The 20078-nt window shown below is 34.3% G+C and overlaps 3 protein-coding genes across 7 annotated transcripts; 2 read left to right on the top strand and 1 right to left on the bottom strand.

Annotated features, from left to right (window-relative positions):
* The first annotated feature begins 1410 nt into the window (after nucleotides 1-1410).
* LOC145732612 (sialin-like) lies at nucleotides 1411-3964 on the top strand. The gene is made up of 7 exons (XM_081984972.1): nucleotides 1411-1643; nucleotides 1698-1931; nucleotides 2004-2178; nucleotides 2237-2488; nucleotides 2540-2816; nucleotides 2868-2991; nucleotides 3711-3964. Exons 1-7 carry the CDS (start codon nucleotides 1479-1481, stop codon nucleotides 3882-3884), a joined length of 1401 nt encoding a protein of 466 aa, XP_081841098.1. The 5' UTR covers nucleotides 1411-1478; the 3' UTR covers nucleotides 3885-3964.
* Nucleotides 3965-5793: 1829 nt separating this feature from the next.
* Tektin-C (Tektin C) lies at nucleotides 5794-9671 on the top strand. Its single transcript, XM_081985152.1, has 7 exons — nucleotides 5794-5932; nucleotides 5990-6089; nucleotides 6143-6397; nucleotides 6452-6699; nucleotides 6755-6977; nucleotides 7030-7248; nucleotides 9449-9671. Exons 1-7 carry the CDS (start codon nucleotides 5850-5852, stop codon nucleotides 9584-9586), a joined length of 1266 nt encoding a protein of 421 aa, XP_081841278.1. The 5' UTR covers nucleotides 5794-5849; the 3' UTR covers nucleotides 9587-9671.
* On the bottom strand, nucleotides 9659-20068 carry LOC145732683 (E3 ubiquitin-protein ligase TRIM37-like). Of its 5 annotated transcripts, none has more exons than XM_081985127.1 (17): nucleotides 19827-20068; nucleotides 19318-19583; nucleotides 17342-17552; nucleotides 17066-17212; nucleotides 16843-17012; nucleotides 16549-16758; nucleotides 16315-16494; nucleotides 16150-16264; nucleotides 14247-14497; nucleotides 13944-14190; nucleotides 13683-13797; nucleotides 11930-12133; nucleotides 11728-11790; nucleotides 11560-11675; nucleotides 11304-11505; nucleotides 9960-10083; nucleotides 9659-9883 (listed from the first exon to the last, which is right to left on the bottom strand). In XM_081985127.1, exons 1-17 carry the CDS (start codon nucleotides 19875-19877, stop codon nucleotides 9856-9858), a joined length of 2700 nt encoding a protein of 899 aa, XP_081841253.1. In that variant the 5' UTR covers nucleotides 19878-20068; the 3' UTR covers nucleotides 9659-9855. The 5 variants fall into 5 exon arrangements, with proteins under 5 accessions (XP_081841253.1, XP_081841249.1, XP_081841250.1 ...); XM_081985123.1 differs by having other exon boundaries at nucleotides 11728-11817; nucleotides 19827-20067; XM_081985124.1 differs by having other exon boundaries at nucleotides 9960-10074; nucleotides 11728-11817; nucleotides 19827-20066.
* Between the last annotated feature and the right edge of the window lie 10 nt (nucleotides 20069-20078).

Raw genomic sequence — 20078 nt, forward strand, 5'->3', positions numbered from 1 at the left:
GACGTCATGACCGTCACGTCACAATGTTAAATGACCATCGGTCATTTAAGGTTTGTGGTTATGGTGTCGAACTGTGAGAATTTGTATTTACTAGACAACATAACCTCACTTCTAGTTTGTTGTTTGTGGGAATCCCTGTTTGTTTTTGTTTACTTTACATAAATTTGTTGTTTCTTTAGGAATAACTGATAAATAAAGGCAAGGATGCTTAGAAATAATGCGAATATAAAACTAATTGCTTGATGGCATTTCAGATTAATTTTTTTTACACTACAAAATGCGGAAGAAAAGCATGGTTTTTCAATATTTTTTAAAACTGCAAATGCAAATTTTGCAACAAGCAGTATGCTTTACATGCTAGCCGAATGGCAAAGCATTTGATAGAATGTTCCACCTGTCCAAAAAATGTAAAGGCTGCCATAAAAAAGATATAAAATTAGTCTCACCACTCTCACCTAGATCTAGAGAAAAGACTAATCCCTCTACCTCTACTGAAGGAACTTCGTTATGTTTGACAACCTCTTCATGTTCAAGTAGCTCAACTTCCCTAGGTGATTTTACTTTTCAATTTCGCAATCGCAATACAAGTTCAGCCCTCGGTTCAACATTCAGAATGGACTCATTTTATGACACAATCACCGATGAACAGAAATCAGGTATATGGAAGTATTTGGCAAAAGCCATCTTAACAGAGAACAAATATTGGATAGAAGCATTTAAGTTCATACGCCCTTTCCTCAAGTTACCATCACGTTATCTGTTGTCAAATACATTATTAAACCAAGTTTACGAAGATGTGGAAATATCCGTGGGTAAACTAGTGGCAAATGCAACATTCATTGGGGTTCAGTGTGATGCATGGACAAATGTGCGGAATGAGAGTATCATATAATTTTATTGTGACAACACCAAAACCTGTATTGTATAAAACTCTTTGTACAGAAGAAGATAAACATACCAGTAAATATATTAGTAACAAGCTTGCAGAGATTTATGAAGAAGTAGGCTTGCAGCGCATTGTTGCTTGTGTAACACTTAAACCTTCCCAGACTTGCTTTAAATTGCCAGAGGCCTCTAGAACTACTTGTTATTTTTCGAAGTCAATAGTTGATGAGATAAGGATAAGAATAAAATGTAACCAATCACCCTATACAATAAAAATTACAAGGGTTGTTATATGAAGCATATGAGTTAGCATTCAACCAATGCAACTTAACTTACAATAAAATATAAGCTTCCTATTTATTTACTGTTATTGTTTATGACAATTATTATAGTTTTAAGTTTAGTGTTGACAATTTATAAGAACACGTGTTTTATTGATTTACAACTACTAACAGCCGAGTTTACGTATTTCTTTATAGTATGTTTAATTAAGCCTTAAATTAACCACGACATTTCTAAGAGCAATCATGAATGTAAATTAAAAATTCTGACTTTAAAATATTTAATAGTAATCAGATCACCAATTAATAAACATGTCCTCTTGGAAGCTATGGCTAGAAAAAAGGCACATTTTGATGTTTTCAGTTATTTTAGGAGTTTTTTCTCTTTATGTAATTCGAATTAATTTAAGTGTTGCCATGGTGGCCATGACAACTGACAGGTACGAAATTCTGAAAAATGGAACCACAATTAAACATGTAAGTTGGTCAAAATGTTAAAAAACATACTACTTTTGATTGAATGGATTTCAGGATGCTGAATTTAAGTGGAATAATATAATCCAAGGCTATTTGCTCAGTGCTTTTTTCTACGGATACGTTATTAGTCAGTTATTTGGAGGAATAATTTCCAGATATATTGGAGGCAGGAATTGTTTTGCAATGACTGTAGTGTGTTCTTCTTTAACTTCTTTAATTAGTCCATGGTTGGCCGAATGGAGTCCATATGCCCTGGTGGTCAGTCGAATATGCGTTGGAATAATGGAGGTAAGATATAGTTTTTATAAGGCTTGAATTTTAATTATTTAATTTACAAATTTTAATAGTGTTTGATTGTAGGGCTTAACTTTTCCTAGTATATACGTTCTCTTTGCAAAATGGATACCAGAAAATGAAAAATCAAGGGCAGCATCCCAAGCTCATGCAGGCAATTACGTTGGAACAGTGTTTTCCATGATGTTTTTTGGTTATTTGGCTCAGGTTGCTGGATGGAAAAGTTTATTCTGGTTTTCAGGTAAAATGTGCAAAACCAGCCGATACCAACTTGATTTTGTACGAATATGTTTTCTCAGGAGCTATTGGACTAATCTGGACTGTGATTTTTCTTTTAATGATCAGCGAATCACCTAGAGACCACCCTTCAATTTCTAAAAGTGAACTACTCTATATTGAGGCTTCAATTAAGTCTCCCGTATCAAGTAAAGAAGTCATTCCATGGAAATTATTACTAACCTCTAGAAAAATTTGGATTGCTGCTTTACCAGCATTTGCGGATAATTGGGGATTTTATACAATCGTTACGCTTTTACCGAAATATTTTAATGGTTAGTTGACATAAACCATTTAACGTTTAATAATTTTTTAAATTATTCTAGACGTTTATAATTTTGATCTTTCCAAAATGGGAGTGATATCCGCTTTGCCCTACATTTTGCTGGCTTTCTTGATGATGGGCATTGGACAACTGTATGATCGAATAATAGCTCGGAAATGGTTTTCCATAACAGTACTGCGAAAATTTTTTATTGGATTGGGATTATTGATGGAAGCAAGTTTTTTGCTGGGTGCTGCTTTTTGGGAAAACATCATAGGCAACGTCTTTTGCTTGATAATGTCAGTTGGTTCGGGTGCCTTCTCTAAATCAGCCTCATTGTAATTAAAAACTATTGTTAAGTATGTTTTATATAAAATTACTTTTTCTAGTGCTATGCCACTTGATCTGTCAATTCGTTGGTCCGGATTAATTTATGGAATTGCATCAACTTTTGGTGTTATAGCGGGTATTATAGGTCCAAGTATATCTGGATATATATTAACAGATAATCCAGTAAGTATGCTGTCATCATCATCATTATCTGTCATTTCTCCTCCAATGCTGGACATAGGCCTTATCCTGTCTTCTTTGGGTACTTATCCATTCCATCCATTCCATTCCATCCATACTTTCCAGTTTTTGTTTTTGAAGGTGTTTTTCAGTTTTCCAAAAGCTGCCCATCCCATCCTCCTTGTATAAATATCTCGGTCACGAAATACAAATCTGCAGAAGTATGCTATATATGGTATTTAATAATATGAAATATTTATCTTCCCTGATACTCACTTCATTTTCTATACGAGAATATATCAAAAGTTAAACTAATTAAAACGCACTAAAACATATTAATTATAAAAGGTAAACAATGCACAAATACAAAATTGACAAGAACACAAAGCCTTCTCTACAATGAATGTATTTAGCCTTTATAAATTTTCTCAATATGTTTCAAGCCTATAAGAACCCATGATCAGGAGCTTACCTTAGGTGGTAAAACGCTGTCTTCCTATAAGGACCTTTGAGGATCAAGAAAGAGAAGCATTGAAAATGATATTAATAAGGTTAAACAATGCCTAGTTTAAAGAAAAAAGCCTTTAGGGAGGTTAGTGTTTAATTGTGTGTCTTTCATTCGTTGAGGCTAAATAAATTTATTCTGGAGAAGGTTTTGGTAATAATACACTTCCACTGCGAGACCATAAACTTTTACAATCCATATTTTTTTTTATTTTTAGACCGTAAATGACTGGCGCAACATATTCTACGTAACTGTAGGAGTGCAACTATCTGGAGTAATTATTTTCACTTTGTTTGGATCTGCAGAATCGTTGAATTTAGATCATCCTCTCAATCCAAAATCTGACGTAAATGGGTTAGATACGACTACATTTGAGGATGTTCTAAATTAGAATGATGAACTTATTAGAAACTAGAATATCTACTTTTATAGAAACTTGTTAGAATTAAAATATTACTATAAAATTTATAACACCGGTTTTATTGATTTACAACTACTGAGTTTTAAGGATTAACGAGTTTACTTAGCAAATTTCCTTATAGTATGTTTTTTTAAATCATTATCTAGGATCATTTATCATACATTAACCAGGACACTTGTCAGAGTAGGTAATCAACAATGTAATTTAAATATTGTGACTTTGATAATGTTTAATTGGTAACCATATCAATTAATAAACATATCCTCTTGGAAGCTATGGGATAAAAGGCACATTTGGATGTTTTTAATTATCTTAGGAGTTTTTGCTCTTTACGGAATCCGAATTAAATTAAGTGTTGCCTTAGTGGCTATGTCAACTGATTCAAAATTCTGGAAAATGGAACTAAAACCAAACATGTAAGTGGGTCAAAATGTTGAAAAATCGTACTATTTTTGATGGAATGTTTTTCAGGAAGTTGAATTCTGAGAAACTTTTTTTCTGTCAAACTTTTTGAACAGCCCCCGTATTTGTCCAGATTATTTTAAAAAACTGAAAAATGTTGAAAAATCGTACTATTTTTGATGGAATGTTTTTCAGGAAGCTGAATTCTGAGAAACTTTTTTTCTGTCAAACTTTTTGAACAGCCCCCGTATTTGTCCAGATTATTTTAAAAAACTGGAAAAAAATCTAAATGAGCCAATTGAAAAAACATATTAATTATAAAAGGTAAACAATACAGTGTGTCCAGGATAAGGAAGGTCACTATGGGGATCTTGGAAACGGTTAGAATTACAGATTTGGGTAAATGGGAGAAAAGTTGCATAATCATGGCTTTAATAAAATGACATTTAGAAAACATCAAAATATTTGTAGGCTTTTGAGATTTTTTTTGTCAAAATCAAAAAAGTTAATTTTCTGATTTTCAATTTTAGACCAAAACTAATGACACTTCTTCACAGCAACTTGTAAAGCTCTTTAAAGTGGCATTATCAGTTTTTCATTACGACGTTTCGTCTTTGTTGAACCATTAACAAACCTCATTTTTTTAAATGCGGTCATTGGTTTTCAATATCAAATTCTGACAGCCATTTTTATTCCAAATTCCATGATGTATGACACTTTATGGTTTAAATGCGTTTTACTCTGTTTTTTGAGCATAAAGAAATGTCGTATTACGGATCCCTTCCATTCCCGAACCATTTAACCAAATCTGTTTCTCTAACCGTTTTCAAGATCCCCATAGTGGCTCTCCTTATCTTGGACACACTGTATATGAATCTTCTTATCTCTATGATGTGATGATATCTCTTCTTCATCTAACTGCAGGAGTGCAACTATCTGCAATAATACTTTTCGCTTTGTTTGGATCTGCAGAACCATCGAATTTAGACTCTCCAAAGTCGAAACCAGCTGAGACGGAAATAAAGAATAAAACATTAAATAAAAACCCTACCAACTAGAATTTACTTGAGATTACTTGGTATATGTCAATTAATTTATGTTATTGCTGAGAAATAAAGAAAGATGAATAAAGTAATGTACGAGTAATTATGAAGTGCATGTGCAGAATAAACCGCACGTATTTAAGAAGCCTTTCAGGCAAATACTTTTATGGAGATCAAGCATATTTCCAACTGAACCGAATCGATTTTGAATACAAGCCCATTCAAGCATTAACATACAGCACCCATTCATACGTCCATATTAAATTTGCTGCGATTACCTTTCAATGAAAGCATCGTCCTATCTTTCCTTACACTCTAGTTGCTACAATAAGAGACCTAGAAAGGGGAATTTGATTGTGAAAACCCCTTGCATACAAATTCACCCTTAGCTTAGTTACGTTACCTCAGTAACCAAAATAAAAATGTGTGTTTTATGGACTAAACACCTTTAATTAACCCAGCAACCGTCAGTTTTTGGTTTAGTTTCATTATGGCAAGTCACAAGAATCGGTTGAATATGCACACACAATTGAAATCCTTACATATAGTTGCTGTACCGCCACCTCCAGAAAGGTAACAAATTTAGTTACAACAAACTTCCATATTAAATATGCACACTTTTGTTATAAGGTACACGTTAACAGAATGGAACTTGAATAACAGGCACAGAGATAGATGCTGCCTGGATCAGCAGAAGTTAGCTGATTCTATTATAGCGGAATGCAAACGGGTTGATACTACTATAACTTACAATACCATTCAGTTAAACAACAATGTTTGTAGGTCAAAGATGAAGTAGAAGAACGAACCAACCTAAACAAAAAAGACACCGACCGCAAAATCGAGGAACGCAAACTCGACATTGACTTTAACACAAAAGAAATCAAGTTACAAAGAAAAGACGTTTGTATTGAAGTGGACAGCTTGAAAACTTACATGGAGAGAATAAAAGACTGTTTGGACAGTTTAGAAAAAAACTCCAGAGTGATTTGCCAGAAGTGTATCATTCTTAGAGAGGGTCGTCTTGGAATTGATTTGGTACATAACAATTAATTTTAGTTCGCAATATTTTTACAACTCTGGTTTTATTAGTGTTACGACGATGTTGAATGTGAGCTCAAAAAAGAACTGCAAGTCATCGAAGGATCACAAAATATGCTCCGGAAAACTTTACAGGAAGCAAACGAGCAAGTCCGAAGACTGAAGTCTACGATTTACTTTATGGACCGTGACTTGGAAGATAAGGGAAATGTTGCAAAGATTGACTATCGTAACAGCATTTTGAAAGAAACGAGCTTAAATCTTAGTCTGTATCATGGATTCACTCCTTTAAACCGAGGGTTTGGATCTATATGATTGAAGTAGTGTTTGTTGTATAGCTTAATTCTTCCACAGCATGATAACCAACGAGGAATGGGAAAAGTTTACAAAAGACAACATAGAAAAAGCTGCTAAAGAGATCAACTCTGCACGACAATTGCGCGCCTATACAGATATAATTATAAAGCAAGCCATAGAAGATTTGTGGAGCCAGTACCATGCTGTTAATAACGCTTTTAAGAGACGAATTGAACAGATTCGGACAGCGAAGAATAAAATGGAAGTTCAACACTCTGAAGTAATCTCTTCTGTTATATTCTCATTACTTAATGACCCTTGATCATATTTAGATTACAAGACAAGCCAATGAAGTTACAAGAACTATTACAGAATTGGAAAAATCGTTACAAGAGAAGGAAGGTTATGTAGCTTTAGCGCATACAAGACTTGGAAATAGGGCCTACAGACCTGGGATGGAGTTGTGTAAAGATTCAGTGGAAATTGCTTTGGTGAACGAAGTGGCAGAACTTCGTAGAAACTGTGCTAATATACAGCATATGTTAGCGGAGGTAAATATGCTACTATTCCAGTTTTACGATAACTTTTCAAATTTTGAAAATTGTTGTTTCGAAGCAAAGAACGGTTGTTCCAAATTACAAAATTCTTCCCAAAAGAGTTTAACGCAGATGTAATGAATGACAGGAAAGTGTTTTTGGGTAAATTCTGCAAAAAAAAGTGAAGCAGAACGGAACAAGGATGATAACCCGGCGACACGTGTTTCTGCTTTTCGGTTTCATCAGGCATGTAACTCCATCTGTAAAGAGGGACAAAAAACAAAATGGATATCACAAAGGCCAGCAGCGACATAATTGTGAACCTTTTGCAGGTTACACCCATTATATGTTTCACCATGTAAGTTGGTTTTTGAACCTCCTTTCATACAGATGGAGTTACAATAGCTCAAGAACAAGAAAAAGCCAATAAATGAGTATGTGCAAACAAAAGGAGTAACCAAAGATGTATGGGAAAAATACTTGAGAAAACTCTATAACATCGAAGAAGCCATAAGCATCGAAAACTACGAGACAAACCATCAAATAACACTGAACGAAGAAGAGGTAATGGCAAAAATAAAAAAATAAAAAAACAAAAAAGCTACCGGGACAGATCTCATCCCAAATGAACTTCTGAAATATGCCGGACCTGAACTAGGAAAACATCTAAAAATCCTCTACCACAAAATTTTAGAAACATCGGAAATACCTACGGAATGGCACAAAAGTATAACTATCCCTATATTCAAGAAATGACAGAAAAGGCACCCAGACAACTACAGGGGCATAACGCTGCTGAACACAAGCATGAAATAACTCTTTACCGGCATTTTGAAGAAAATACTTGAAACACAAATAACAAACAGGGAAGAACAACAGGGCTTCAGATGAAACAGATCCACGACCGACGCCATATTCATTATCAAACAACTAAAAGAAAACTCAATCGAATTTAATACACCAGCACATGTCTGGTTCATCGATTTGGCCAAGGCATTTGATAGGGTTTGCCTCTCCGACATCATAAATATACTGATAGCGAAAGAAACGTCAGACACCATCGTAAGAGCAGTCCGCAGTCTCAATATGAACAACATGACTAAAGTAAAGGCAGGAGACACTTATGCGGAAGAGATATCGACACCAGGAGGCATCAGACAAGGTGACAGCCTTAGCCCATTTCTGTTCAATCTCTCAATGGACAGAATTAGTATATAGAGGAAGTATCATCACTAAATATGGGATACCGAATGGAACAGAATCAAAGAATCAGCATAGTATGCTACAGAGATAACTACATAAATTCTGCCAGGTCAGCCAAGCGATGAACATGACGATATCTATAGAAAAAACGAAAAGCGTAAGTTCAGGACAAAATTCGAGCAAGTCTCACAATTCAAATATCTGGGTATGGATCTGTCGAGTTATCACGACCCAGTGAAGAACCTAAGAAGCCAGATCAACAAAGCGTCTGCCAGGTCGGGCTGCTTAAGGCAGAAAATATGGGTGAACGAAAACATGTGAAAGGATAGAAAGGTCAGGATCTATAAGACTTGTATCAGGCCAATCATGACATACGGAATAGAAACCAGAGAAGTTCCCAACAAAACGAAAAGAATGCTTCGAGTAGCCGAAATGAAAACGCTCAGGACTGTAATGGGAAAAACAAGAATAGACCGAATTAGGAACACTGACATTAGGGAACAATATGGGGTGCAAGACATCGTAAGATGGGGGAGCCAAAGAAAAAGATATTGGTACGCTCACGTGAGAGAAGGATGGAAGAGGGAAGACTGCCACGCATCGCACTTGAAGGGAAACCACCTAAGTGATGGAAGGACAGCTGGCGGCAGTCCACCTTCCAGAGGAACCTGCAAAACTAACAGATCGCGAGATCTTAAATATGAATAAGAAGAAGAAGGAGAATAAGTTTGTTGTGAAGAAGGCTGTGTGTTTAATCCCCAACCTTCATACATACACCTCCACTGCAAGAAAATGGACTACTACTTCACTCTGAATTATACAGATATTTATTCTTTTTACCAAAATGACTCTGAAAAACTTCTAAAAAAAAATCGGCTTTTAGTAATAAGTAGGTATACTTGGTAATACACAAGATTTCTGAAAACAGTTCGGTTTCGTCTTTGTCCACTGTCTTGGAAGTTATCAACATATTGTTAATTACAATGTATAAAGCTTTATTAAACTTTTGTAGGCACACGCATCACTTCGTTACCTTTTAAAGACGCAAATCCAACTAGAAGAAGACATGAACGTGAAAACTAATTCCCTGAAAATAGATGAAGTTGACTGCATGGCACTGAGGGAAAGCATGGATTACCACGCATTTTAACATGCACCAAAACAAGAAAAACAGCCGGAAAACATGGATTTATTTAATACTATACAAAAAAAAACACCAAAGTATTTGGAACAGCTGTATGCATTTTTATTTTATATATTTTAGCCGGTACAACTAATATCTAAATAATAATTATGAAGTAAGTAAGTACGTACACAGCCTAAATTAACCATTTGATGGAATGAACAGCTTACGACTATAATAAGTTAGTTTTAGCTAGATAATAATGAAACGAAATAACTACAATTCCGCTAGTTAGTTTATAATGAATGAGAATCGTGATCTGACCTGAAATCAAACATTTAACAATTAAACAAGATCATTTAATTGAAAAAGTACACTTTTTTATTGATTAATCACTTACTTTTTGTTTTTCTTTTCTTCCTTTTCGGGAACTACGTGACTATCACCATTTAGGTTGCGACTTTGAGGCTTGACAGGACGTCGTTGGTTCAGCAATGAAGGAGTCCAGCTAAATTCTGCAAAATCTTTGAAATATTAGCGTCAAGTTAGACTTTCAAGGAATTTAAGAATCAACTGGAGTTACGAAGATCTCGTGACGATTTTCAGGCGTCGAATGATACTTAAAAGGAATAAGTAAGTCACGTGACTGTTGTCAACTATTAAATTCAGTTACGAAAGTCGCGTGACTATTTTAAAGCATCGAATGGAACCTCAAAGGTCATTTGACTCTATTTAAGGTTAAAATCGCTAACTTTCAGTTACATGACCAAATTTAAGGTCAAAATGTTGCTCTGAAGGTCCTCCTAACCTAACCTAACCTGACCATTTTTAGGATCATCCAAATTTTAATTTAAAATTAAAACTTTAGTTTTAGGTTTGCCCGTATTTGAACTGAGTATATTGCAGTCAATTGCATATATTATTCCAAAAAATTCACTGTTTTCCATAAATCCTTGTTTTACTGTATTTTGTGCTTCTGTTGTCGGAAATTGTGTGATATGACTTAAATGATTAACGATGACAGGTGTGACTTGGTTTAAAAACTTGGAGAGAGTATGTGTCATACACCCACACACTTTTAATAACTCCCTTGAGCCAATAAGTGTAAAGTTGGTCGGACTCTGTGAACTTTGCAAATTGCAATTTCTTCTCTTTGTATTCTTAAGTGTGGAGGTGTTCCATCAATCACATTCCCGCGATACCATTGACATACACTTTGGAATATTTCTGTAGTCAATGTGAATGGATTTTCCAGTACCTACCTCAAAAACCTCCGGCTTACTCGCAAGTTGTCTGGAAAATGTATGATGGAAAATAAAATCAAATGTGTACTTTCATTCGTTCGTATTTCATCGTCGATTTCATTTAAAATAAATAACTATCCAAATTCTACAGGAAAATCCTCTGTAAAATCAATGATAAATCAATATTTACAAGTAGTTATGCGATTTTGGTTGTTATTGTAACAATCGAAATCATAACAAGATCCCCAACAACTCTTAACATATTTACCAACATTAAGTGGCCAGAATAGTATCACTTTTGTTAATATCCTTGTTAAGTAAAAATATTAACAATATTGAAAATCAGTCATTGGAATTTCTGAAGATCACGTCAGGTGATTATTTTAAAGCGTCGAATAGAATCTTACAGGTCACTTGTCTACTTGCAGTTAAAATAGTATCCTTGCAGTCACGTGACCATTTCACACATATTTTATGCAAAAAATATCAAATACACTTACCGGTTGGTGGATGAGCACCATCCAATAAGTGTTCATTCAAAGGAGGAGGAGGCAACAGATTTTGAGCTACTGGTAAAGCATGAAACAGTTTGACCGGACATTTCCGTCGCTCCTTTTGAGCTTCTTTTCTGCGATTTTGCTCGTGATCGGGATAACAATTAATCGATCGTAAAAATGACTCCAAAGGTCCCATAACTGACTCCTAAAGTTGTTCATTTTTTAAGAAGTTGTTTGAAATTTTTTTTTGAGGTCTTACTTTAGTGTTAATCGGTACAGTTTCACTCCAAGGATCACTGGACATGTCACTTACAGGCGAGGCGTCCGAAATCGGGCGAAATCGTTGTTTTAATCTTCTCCGGTCGAATCTGTGATCTAAAAATGTAACTTGTAGATCAGCAAGTCAATTATACGTTTTATTAGTAACCTTCAGCAGTCCTTCCTGGGGTTGAACCCAGAAAAGTTAGATCAAGACTAGAACCACTTATATCTAAGAGAGCATAAGAATTTGCAGTTTCTACAAGAAAAATTTTGTGGTTTAACATATGCATAGTAAAACAAAAACCCTTTAATTGCTACTTTCTACGTGAATAACTTTTCTCTTAATATACGACAATAAATAGACAAACCTTGAACATTATTCACCGCCTGATTTTCATTGCCACAACCATCAAATAAGCTCATAAGTTTCGTTTTATCTTCAAGGCTTGTGCTTAGATTAGTGGGAGACAAAGCAGCAGCTCCGGCAACGCTACTAGCAGCAGAACTAGTTTGATCGCGAAGCATTAAGCCTTGAGCCATTGAGAACTCGGCGTATTCCACGTCGTTTTCACCTGAAATTAGGTGAATTTGCAGATTTCAGTTTGGTGGTTAGTGGGAATGTCTCACCAGGATTCCGTTAAGTGTTAATAAGGGATTGGGAAGGCAAGGAATAGTGAAACAACGATCATAAGATAGTTTTAAAGGTTCGTAACTTGCCAACCCTGTGAAGGACTTAACAGCGCAATCAAATTCTGTACTAGTCTCCTTAATTAGAGATGGCGCAAGAGAATTTTCTCGACAAAAAATTGACAAAAAATAATAAATTACCGTGAATTTTCTTTTAGAAGTATTCTCTGAAAATGTTTAATTTCTCCTTTCTCAAATTCCCAGTAATTTACCAAGAATAAATTAAGCTTTTATTTGTTGAAACATGAAAACATGAAAATTCAAGCAGAAGATTGTCCGGAATAGTGACCTATTCTACACGTTAATGACGTTTGTCAAAATTGTCTAGTTGCGTAGATAACTAGACAACAGGAATGATGAATGACGCATGAAAAAGACACTCTTTTTTAAATTCCTTGTTCAATTTGGAAAATAAAGTGCTTCTCTCATTAGTTACCGAAAGTAACTTTGGTCTAAGCTATGCGTGTCAATACAAGAGAATTGGTTCACTTATTTTGATCTACATTAATTTTTCATCAGTTTCAAGTCCTTGTACCAAATTTGATCGGTTTTCACTTTCAACGGTCTGAGATTAGACAAAAAAACAACAATTTTTCTGAACTTTAGAGGGCTGTATGTCTCGTAAGTCTTTGAAAAAATGAACACCATCCCCTGTATCTACACAAGTTTGATAAACGTCATTCACATCACATAATGAACATTCACATTTCATAAGTACTTGTTCAAAAAACTGTTTTTTCAGCAATGTCGCCTTTATTTACATCTCACAGTTAAATTTTATAATTTAAGTAGTAGTAAATTAGAAAATCCAAAAAATATAAAATCTTTACAAACACACCTGTATAAAATTGGTAAATATTTTTCAGTTTTACATTGAATCTTCCTTAAATGGAGCAGATGCTTCCGTATCTTTCTCTGCGTGATTACCACGAACAGGGCTTTGAGTGTCGTATGACTCGCACGACAAATTTCCGCAATCATCGTGTCCTACGATGATTGAACACTTTAATATTAAATAAACCGACTAAAAATGCATTTGCGTTCTAATAAAGAAAACCATAAGAAGTATCATTGATCTCAATCAAAATTCAGTAGCATTATATTGCAGAGAATTAATGCGTAAACTAGACATAATCTGAGGTTTTTGTAGTGAAAGTAAGTCAAAATAAGAAAACATCCACTAAAACAAAAATAATATTGATATTCTTTAAAGATCAAAAAATCAGTCTTCCTAATTGAGATTGGAGTGCAAAAACAAATCAGAAATGTAAATAATTGTAGCATTTCCATCTGATCTTAAGTGTACAAGTCTGTTTTGTGTAGGTTGCACCAATTTTCGAGAAATGCTTACCTTTCACTCTATTTAAGACTTTATGGAATGGTTTACAAAGGCACTAACAGGCGATAAACTGTATAAAGATTACTCTAACTCACCTGACATAGTTTCAACGTCAACGTCGTTTTCGTCGTTTGAATTATCGCCGGCACCAATTAAATTGGTCTCGTGTGGTTCAAACTCCTCCATTAATGGTTCAGGTTCACTCAAATCCTGTAAAAAGTTTTTCTAGGATTTAACTGAAACAACTTGTATGCCGTGTGCAATATATTACATTCTTCACCGTGCACATCAAAGTTTTTCTGTTAAATATCACAGCTTGAACCCAATCCAAAACTTTTAAAATAACGGACACTTACGCTTTCACTGCTGCTACTTAACATCAAAGAAACAGCGGAGTTCAACAAGTTTGGTGAACTAAGTGAAACGCCCAACCCCAAAAGCTGATGCGGCGAATCCGGACTCAAAACCGAATCAGTGGACTTCTTGCTGTGAATCTGAGTTTGGATCGAAGACGCTGATGTCGACGCACTGCTCACGTTATTATTCTGAGGCTTAGAACTGCAAGGGCATTCGCCGGTAGAAACGTTCTTGGTTAAAGTACCGCTAAATCCGTACAACATTTATGGCAAACTGGTTTAAACTAGTAACGGTTAAAATACCTGGTACTACAACCAGCTACGGCAGCGTTAACGTTTCTGGCTAAAGCTGCGAAATCAGTTGAATAAGACTTTTCGGCTACATTGCTTTGGGATGTAGACGGGCCAGAGCGCATATCAACGGAAACATCGTTAACTGTTGCGGCCTGAAGAGCGTACATGCTTTTGACTAGAGCAATATTTGGAATGTCGCCTTGTGAATTAGCTCCCAATGTGGCTGCCACAGCGTTTCGAGAAATTTCAGCTGCAAGTCTCTGAAAGAGCCAGCATCTCTAGTATTTACAGTTTGTCATTTTTGATATATTCATACAATTTAAGCCCAGAAAATATTGTTCGTTATTCATTTAATGGTCTAGAATCTAGGACAGTTTATTGGCGTTACAAAATAAGAGATACTCTCTCTGGTGATCAGTTTTGAAAACATTCGGGCATTCCAGCTGTCATTTCTTCATTTGTTTACATTGATTTTGGTTAGAAATTTAGCACTGGTTTGATACATATGAAGTGACTCCATTTGCCACCATTAAGCCAAAGTACCGTAAGTAAAATTGAAAAACGCTTTAGAGAAAATGGACATGTAAGGCCTGTAGCTACGAAGAGGCGTTCAGCATTGAACAACGACACCAAACTGAATATCTTATTATCAGAAGTCTTTTCTTTTCTCAATTTGATATGATCTGATGTCCAAATTTTCGGTTTTTCTTTTGATACGAGCATTGCTAAAATATCATCATGACTAGCATTTAATAATTTATCTTCTGATAAACTTTCTATAAAATCGAGCAAGAACACGTTATTAAATTTTGATGTTGACATCAATCCAACATACTCCAAAAACCACCTAATAAAACTGCATATAAAAATAGTATATCTTTAGGCCCCTAGCCTATCATACAGTAGGTCTGTTCGCAGAGAAAATATCTAACTAGTAATCAGAGAAATAGTTACAAACGTCATATTCACGTGAGAATTCGACCAATAAAAATTGACATTTACTGTTTCTGATTTGGAAACCAGTCAGAGATTGCCTCTGATTATTTCCTTCCTATCAATTTTGATCAATCGCTATCAAGAATTAGTATAACAAATGTAAATTTTAAGTGAAAAAATCACTTAACAACTGTCAACTTAGCTGTCAGCAGTTTTTCCGGAAAAAAAAATCGAAAAAATTGCACACTCCTCACAGCAACATAAAGAATAGTGTTACCCTTTCTAGCTTGAAAGTTATCGTTCTTATTAATTATTGTTCTTATTGTTTTAATTAAAATAAAATGTTTATTTAACTCAGGAAATAATCTTACCAAAAATTATCGTCTTCGACTCCGATGATTTTTAAAACCACTCTCGCTTATGCTATTTGTTAAAACAAATTACTTAGAAACTCGTTTTTCCGAATTTTTCCGGAAAAAATAAATGCACTAGGGATATTACCCCCAAGACCTATTATATTTTCGTCAACAGTGAAAGCTGTTTTTTTAGCCAATCACAAACAGCGCTGTGATTTATGAAAATACTGCGCCTGCGGACTTAAAATAATTCACTATTTAACTACTTAAGGCGCTTGATTAGATATTAACAAAGTTTGGAAAATGATTGCTATGCCATTATAAACATTTTCAGCATTATGTGAAAACGTTTATGTTACGTGATTTGAGTTGGGCGGTTGTAAATTACACAAAAATAAAACAGAACCGTCATTTTTAGAGTTAAAATGTAAAAACCTAATTTTTTGATTGAAAAAGTTTCAAAAATGTGTACAAACCGACCAATTTTATCTTCTGTATTAGAAAATGATATTAAAAAAATCATAGACAGGCCCCACTGTCATTGTTATTATTATAAGCTACACAGAAAATATTAGAAAAACAAATTGAATGCAAAGCTAAGAAAAATTAATTAAACTTACCTCTTTAGACTCATTTATTTGGGAAATATATTGATTTTGAACGGTTTGGAGTTGATTGATATACCACTGCTGATCTCGGCAACGCTGATAAAATGTAGGAGCTCGAACTTGGAATCTATCGTAATTAATATAGTATTTGTTTTACTTTTATGTTTGAACACAAACCTGAGAACAAGAGTATCCAAACTTTCATTCAAGTACCCTTCACTAGCCAAAAGATCTAAACGAAAGAAACGATTATAACCCCAACATTCGCCCACTTCGAAATCAGACGCGAATTCTCGAACAATATTTTTATCCGAATCCCTTCCAGCTTGATGAATCATCTCCACTCTGTATTCGTACCTAAATCACAAAATTGCGCGTAAAAATCAATCAAACAGTCTTAGCAAAACGTACTTTGACGGTTCTGGATAGCCAGCACTGAGTTCCAAAAATACGGATAAGTAATTCCCGCGCACCACTCCATTTCCATCTGGATAGACTTTTAGTCTCCAGCATAAACCGTTGCAATGTAATGGAGTGGAATAAACAGGGTCTGCTTTACGTTGCAATTGAGTGAAACCGTGCATTACGAAAGTGCTACTGCTGTAAGCTGGCACAATTTCACTGATAAAAGATATTAAAAAATTAACTCTAGTTATGTTACAAGTGTCTTTTTTAAAGAAAAAAACGTGAATCAAATAAACTTACCTGTGAAAATCAGCAGGAACTGGAGCTGTAACAAAACTAGTCATGGGTTTTTTACGAATATTATGAATCATCCTAGAAAGTTCTGAACTTTTAGTTATCAGGTCTGATCTAGTGCAAGTATGCAGCTGATGTTCAATATCGTGCAACAAATGTTCTAGTTGCTCCGTTTCCTAATTATTTAACATAATTATACCTACACTTCAATTGTTTAGGAATTAAATACCTGCGTAAGAGTGTCTTTTTGACCCATCAAAGTAAGCAATTTTGTTTTTAACTGTGAATCTAGTCTGGCGATCATTAATTCAACCGCATTTCGTATTTCTCTCACTCTTTCGTCTTTTGCAGATCTAACAGATTCAACGTTTCTTTCCTACAAATTGTATAGAAAATACAATTCAGTTTAAACCTTTCTAGTTCAGAATTTGATTGTGCAAGATAATAGCGATAAGTGATCATAAAAAACCTCACAAGTATCGACCATAATTCAAACAGAACTTACCACTTCTTGAACTATACTGATCAACTCCATTAACCTTCTCCTCAATTGGGCAACCTCATCCTTAATTTGAGTGACATGCTGTTCGTAAACTTCATCAAGAGGTTTAAATGTGTGTCCAGAATGAGTGCCGCCCCATAAAGCGCATTGATGGCAAATGCAACATCGACAAGTCCAACAGTATACAGATAGTTTCTCCAAGTGTGTTGGACATCTTGTGAGAAAACAATGATTATTGGCTTATAAACCAGCCAAAAGTAATTAGAAAATTAGAATTTAAGTGCAGAAAGACAGTTTACATTATTCCAAAGTTAAATTGTAAGTTTGCTAGTCAAAGTAGTTTTCAAATTAAATCTGAATATAAGTTTTAGGCTGTACTACAAGAATTACCACTAAAATCATCAAAAATTAAATTTTTAAGCTCAGAAGTTAGTTTTTAATAGTTCACCTAACCACTAATGATCAACAATTTTGAGGACTGCATATATGATCCACTCTGTAACAGCTAAAATAACCAAGTTATTGGATGTTAAGGTGTTATCTCTCCAAATAAGTTCTATAAAGGTGCACTCTTATTCAATCCTAAATAATATGCTTATTTGATGTATTTCTTTAAGACTTTTATATGTTCATGGATAGCTGTTGAAATAAGCTTTCCAAAAATTAAAGGCATTGGGTTGATAAGGTTTTGCTGCTAGAGGGCTTTAAATTTGATCAAACATTTTTGTTGCACTCTTTCATTCAATCCTAAATAATTAGCTTATTTGGTGTATTTCTTTAAGATTTTTATATTTCCATGAATAGCTGTTCAAATGCGCTTTCCAAAAATATTCTTCCTTGGATTGATAGGTTTAACGATTTGGCCGCCAGAGGGCTTCAATGTTGATCAAAAATGTTTGGTGCACATTTTCATTAAATCCTAAATAATTTGCTTATTTGGTGTATTTCTTTAAGATTTTTATATTTCCATGAATAGCTGTTCAAATGCGCTTTCCAAAAATATTCTTCCTTGGATTGATAGGTTTGACGGTTTGGCCGCCAGAGGACTTCAAAGTTGATCAAACATTTTTGGTGCACTTTTTCATTCAATCCTAAATAAGCTTGCTTTTTGGTGTACTTCTTTAAGACTTTTACATGTTGATGGATAGTTATTGTAATGCGCTTTTCAAAAATGCTCTCCATTGGGTTGATAGGTTTAACGATTTGGCTGCCAGAGGACTTCAAAATTGATCAAACATTTTTGGTGCACTTTTTCATTCAATCCTAAATAAGCTTGCTTTTTGGTGTACTTCTTTAAGACTTTTACATGTTGATGGATAGTTATTGTAATGCGCTTTTCAAAAATACTCTCCATTGGGTTGATAGGTTTAACGATTTGGCCGTCAGAGGGCTTCAAAGTTGATCAAACATTTTTGGTGCACTTTTTCATTCAATACTAAATAACTTTTTGGTGTACTTTTTAAAGAACTTTATATGTCTATGGATAGCTATTGAAATGAGCTTTTCAAAAATGCCTAATATTGGCTTAATAAGTTTGACGGTTTGGCCGCCAGAGGACTTCAATGTTGATCAAACATTTTTGATGCACTTTTTCATTCAATCCTAAATAACTTACTTATTTGGTTAACTTCATTAAGACTTTTATATGTTTATGAATAGCTATTGAAATAAGCTTTAAAAAAATACCATACAAAATAAGATTTTGAATTATGTGTTATATTCTTGTGTTTGATTTAAAAGAAACAATTATTCTCTATAAAAGATAATGCTGCAAAACATAAAAATAAATATGTATGTTTTTCTTGTTGCCAAATCTTCAGAAATTCATTGATGGGTTTACCTATAATCTAACTTTTTCACAAGTAGTTTCAAAAAGTATAAAAGATGTAATTCCTGGTTGAGTAACATCATAGTTTGATAACTTGTACTTATTACCCTTCATAAAAATCAAACATTTTTCAGCTACTTTTACAACTTACTTATCTCTTTCACTCTCATCTCCTCTGCTGCTGTTCAAAGTCACTGCTTGCAAAGTATCCAGATGTTGTGTAACATCTTCAACCCAGCGACAATTTACCAATTCATGGAGATGTAAAGAAGCTCTACAATGAGGACATTGTGACCTCTGCTCTGTTAACCATCGTCTGATACAGACATAGCAACACAATTTTGAGCAATGAGGGCATAGGTGAGCGTCACGCAGTTTTTCCATGCAGATAAAGCATCGAAAAACCTCAGCAAGAGTCTGCAAAAAATATGGAATGTAAACTACAGTGATAAGGTTTAGACAGTTTATCAGTGGAATAGAAACTTACATATTCAGAGGATGAACTGTTATAACAATCCATGTTGAAGAAAAAAAAACAGAAAGATTTTGACAAGTTGTTAAAAGTGACATTAACAGGAAAGGTAACAAAAACCTGCTACAATCTTACAAAAATTTTCAAGCGCTATAAAAAAACAAATAGAACAAATACAATAAACCTACCTCAACACTGTGTTCATCATGTTTATTTCCAGGTTTATTCTTTGTTGCCATTATTATTTACACAAGCACCAAATCAATAAATTTAATTTAGATCCGCATCCTGCTTCAATTTAAGTGAATGACCGACTTCTTTGTTGATTTCTTGCACAAAGAAGAACTACAGTTATTATTCCTGTACGTTCAAAGACATCACAAACCAGTTTACCATATATTTTTTTTGTCTTTTTAATTTTTTTAATGTATATATTTATT

Source organism: Ips typographus, linkage group LG8 (assembly GCF_016097725.1).
Source record: "Ips typographus isolate SLU linkage group LG8, UJ_Ityp_2.0, whole genome shotgun sequence".
NCBI classification, from domain to species: Eukaryota; Metazoa; Arthropoda; class Insecta; order Coleoptera; family Curculionidae; genus Ips; species Ips typographus.

What these genes read in the sequence shown, in the direction of transcription:
- LOC145732683 (XM_081985123.1), bottom strand. Translation starts at nt 19,877, where the DNA reads ATGGCAACAAAGAATAAACCTGGAAATAAACATGATGAACACAGTGTT. An exon ending in GTTCCTGCTGATTTTCACAG is followed by an intron (nt 16,759 to 16,842) that starts GTAAGTTTATTT and finishes ATCTTTTATCAG; the next exon opens with TGAAATTGTGCCAGCTTACA. An exon ending in GGCGGTGAATAATGTTCAAG is followed by an intron (nt 11,818 to 11,929) that starts GTTTGTCTATTT and finishes TTTTTCTTGTAG; the next exon opens with AAACTGCAAATTCTTATGCT.
- LOC145732612 (XM_081984972.1), top strand. Translation starts at nt 1,479, where the DNA reads ATGTCCTCTTGGAAGCTATGGCTAGAAAAAAGGCACATTTTGATGTTT. An exon ending in TATGCGTTGGAATAATGGAG is followed by an intron (nt 1,932 to 2,003) that starts GTAAGATATAGT and finishes GTTTGATTGTAG; the next exon opens with GGCTTAACTTTTCCTAGTAT. An exon ending in TTTACCGAAATATTTTAATG is followed by an intron (nt 2,489 to 2,539) that starts GTTAGTTGACAT and finishes AAATTATTCTAG; the next exon opens with ACGTTTATAATTTTGATCTT.
- Tektin-C (XM_081985152.1), top strand. Translation starts at nt 5,850, where the DNA reads ATGGCAAGTCACAAGAATCGGTTGAATATGCACACACAATTGAAATCC. An exon ending in TTCACTCCTTTAAACCGAGG is followed by an intron (nt 6,700 to 6,754) that starts GTTTGGATCTAT and finishes ATTCTTCCACAG; the next exon opens with CATGATAACCAACGAGGAAT. An exon ending in TGGAAGTTCAACACTCTGAA is followed by an intron (nt 6,978 to 7,029) that starts GTAATCTCTTCT and finishes GATCATATTTAG; the next exon opens with ATTACAAGACAAGCCAATGA.